This window comes from Oncorhynchus nerka, linkage group LG27, assembly GCF_034236695.1.
Source record: "Oncorhynchus nerka isolate Pitt River linkage group LG27, Oner_Uvic_2.0, whole genome shotgun sequence".
Lineage (NCBI taxonomy): Eukaryota > Metazoa > Chordata > Actinopteri > Salmoniformes > Salmonidae > Oncorhynchus > Oncorhynchus nerka.
Genome location: NC_088422.1, coordinates 105,751,199 through 105,753,698, shown reverse-complemented (window position 1 = coordinate 105,753,698; position 2,500 = coordinate 105,751,199). Strand labels below are relative to the sequence as shown.

At 46.5% G+C, this 2,500-nt stretch overlaps 1 protein-coding gene across 1 annotated transcript in view; it reads right to left on the bottom strand.

The window, feature by feature from the left end:
• The window catches only part of hsd11b2 (hydroxysteroid (11-beta) dehydrogenase 2), an 85,159-nt gene that overhangs the window by 11,243 nt on the left and 71,416 nt on the right, over positions 1-2,500 (bottom strand). Inside the window, exon 3 of the mRNA XM_065012503.1 lies at positions 1-54. This exon is cut by the window's left edge and continues 132 nt beyond it. Within this exon, the coding sequence (XP_064868575.1) occupies positions 1-54 (54 nt within the window). The remainder of the gene's footprint in view (positions 55-2,500) is intronic.

Below are 2,500 nucleotides of genomic sequence, written 5' to 3'. Positions count from 1 at the left end.
CTGCATCCCCAAAGTTAACACATACTCCTGCATTATTCACCAAGCCCCACAGACCTAGAGAGAGAGAGAGAGACAGAGAGACAGAGAGAGAGAGAGAGAGAGAGAGAGAGAGAGAGAGAGAGAGAGAGAGAGAGAGAGAGAGAGAGAGAGAGAGAGAGAGAGAGACAGAGACAGAGAGAGAGACAGAGAGACAGAGAGAGAGAGAGAGAGACAGAGAGACAGAGAGACAGAGAGACAGAGAGAGAGAGACAGAGAGAGAGAGAGAGACAGAGAGACAGAGAGAGAGACAGAGAGACAGAGAGACAGAGAGACAGAGAGAGAGAGAGACAGAGAGAGAGAGAGACAGAGAGACAGAGAGACAGAGAGAGAGAGAGAGAGAGAGAGAGAGACAGAGAGACAGAGAGACAGAGAGACAGAGAGAGACAGAGAGACAGAGAGACAGAGAGACAGAGAGAGAGAGAGAGAGAGAGAGAGTCAGAGAGACAGAGAGAGAGAGATACAGAGAGAGAGAGAGAGAGAGAGAGAGAGACAGAGAGTCAGAGAGAGAGAGACAGAGAGAGAGACAGAGAGAGTCAGAGAGACAGAGAGAGAGAGACAGAGAGTTGAACCTGGAGAAGAGTCCCCTAAGCAAGCTGGTCCTGGGGCTCTGTTCACAAACACAAACTGATTTTTGATAAACTCCCAGAAATCAGACATGGCTCTCAAGAGAAGACAGGCTATGTGCTCACTGCCCACAAAATGAGGTGGAAACTGAGCTGCACTTCCTAACCTCCTGCTCAATGTAATGACCATATTAGAGAGACATATTTCCCTCAGATTACACAGATCCACAAAGAATTTGAAAACAAATCCATTTTTGATAAACTCCCATATCTTAAAAAAAATGTTTTTTAATTTTTTTATTAATATCAAATCAATACATGAAGCACATGAGGGAACACAAGCATACATAGATTACACACAATGGACAATCGAGCTAGGGCGGGGCTGGGGGGCGGGGCTGGGCTAGGGGCGGGGCTAGGGGCGGGGCTGGGGGCGGGGCTAGGGCTGGGCTAGGGGCGGGGCTAGGGGCGGGTCTAGGGGTGGGGCTAGGGGGCTAGGGGCGGGCTGGGGCTAGGGGCTAGGGGCGGGGCTAGGGGAGGGGCTAGGGGGCTAGGGGCGGGGCTAGGGGTGGGGCTAGGGGCGGGGCTAGGGGCGGGGCTAGGGGCTGGGCTAGGGGCGGGGCTAGGGGGTACAATATCACATTCCAATTACACAAGGACCTTAAGGGACATGCATATACTTACAATTCTAACAGCTTTTTTTGTTAGTAGAGTATTTAACCGTCTTAAAATACAGTTCAATTTCTTTTTGTAGGGTACTAAAATGTGGTTTTCTGTTTGTAAATTTACATTTGTGTATATGAAATTTGGCCAAAAGAATAATGAAATTAATTACATGAAAATGATTCCGCTTATTTCTATTGTATGTAAAGAATCCAAACAGTACATCTCTCCACAATAGTGTAAAATCTTCATAAATGTGTTCAATTATAAACCTACTGATGTCTTGCCACAGTTTTCTTACATGCATACAATGCCAAAAAAGATGCACAACTGTTTCTGGGTGGTCATTACAAAAGGAACAATTTGAGTTGATGTTTTCCTTAAACTTCTTCATATAGTGGTTTGCAGGATAATATTTATGAATAATTTTAAAGGAAACTTCCTTAATTTTGTTAACAAGTAGGTATGTGTGTGGCAACATCCAAACTTGTTTTCCAACAGATATTATCAATAAATCCATTCCAATAAGGCATGACATAAGGTATAGATACAACATCCTGCTGAAACAAGGACCGTATCGCTCTGTTGTTGAATGGACCAAAAGAGAAACAAATCTTTCCTACTGATGAGTCAACAGGGTCAATAGAAGGTCGGCTCTGAGGGTCAGGTCTTTCCTACTGATGAGTCAACAGGGTCAATAGAAGGTCGGCTCTGAGGGTCAGGTCTTTCCTACTGATGAGTCAACAGGGTCAATAGAAGGTCGGCTCTGAGGGTCAGGTCTTTCCTACTGATGAGTCAACAGGGTCAATAGAAGGTCGGCTCTGAGGGTCAGGTCTTTCCTACTGATGAGTCAACAGGGTCAATAGAAGGTCGGCTCTGAGGGTCAGGTCTTTCCTACTGATGAGTCAACAGGGTCAATAGAAGGTCGGCTCTGAGGGTCAAGTCTTTCCTACTGATGAGTCAACAGGGTCAACAGAAGGTAGGCTCTGAGGGTCAGGTCTTTCCTACTGATGAGTCAACAGGGTCAACAGAAGGTCGGCTCTGAGGGTCAGGTCTTTCCTACTGATGAGTCAACAGGGTCAACAGAAGGTAGGCTCTGAGGGTCAGGTCTTTCCTACTGATGAGTCAACAGGGTCAATAGAAGGTAGGCTCTGAGGGTCAGGTCTTTCCTACTGATGAGTCAACAGGGTCAACAGAAGGTAGGCTCTGAGGGTCAGGTCTTTCCTACTGATGAG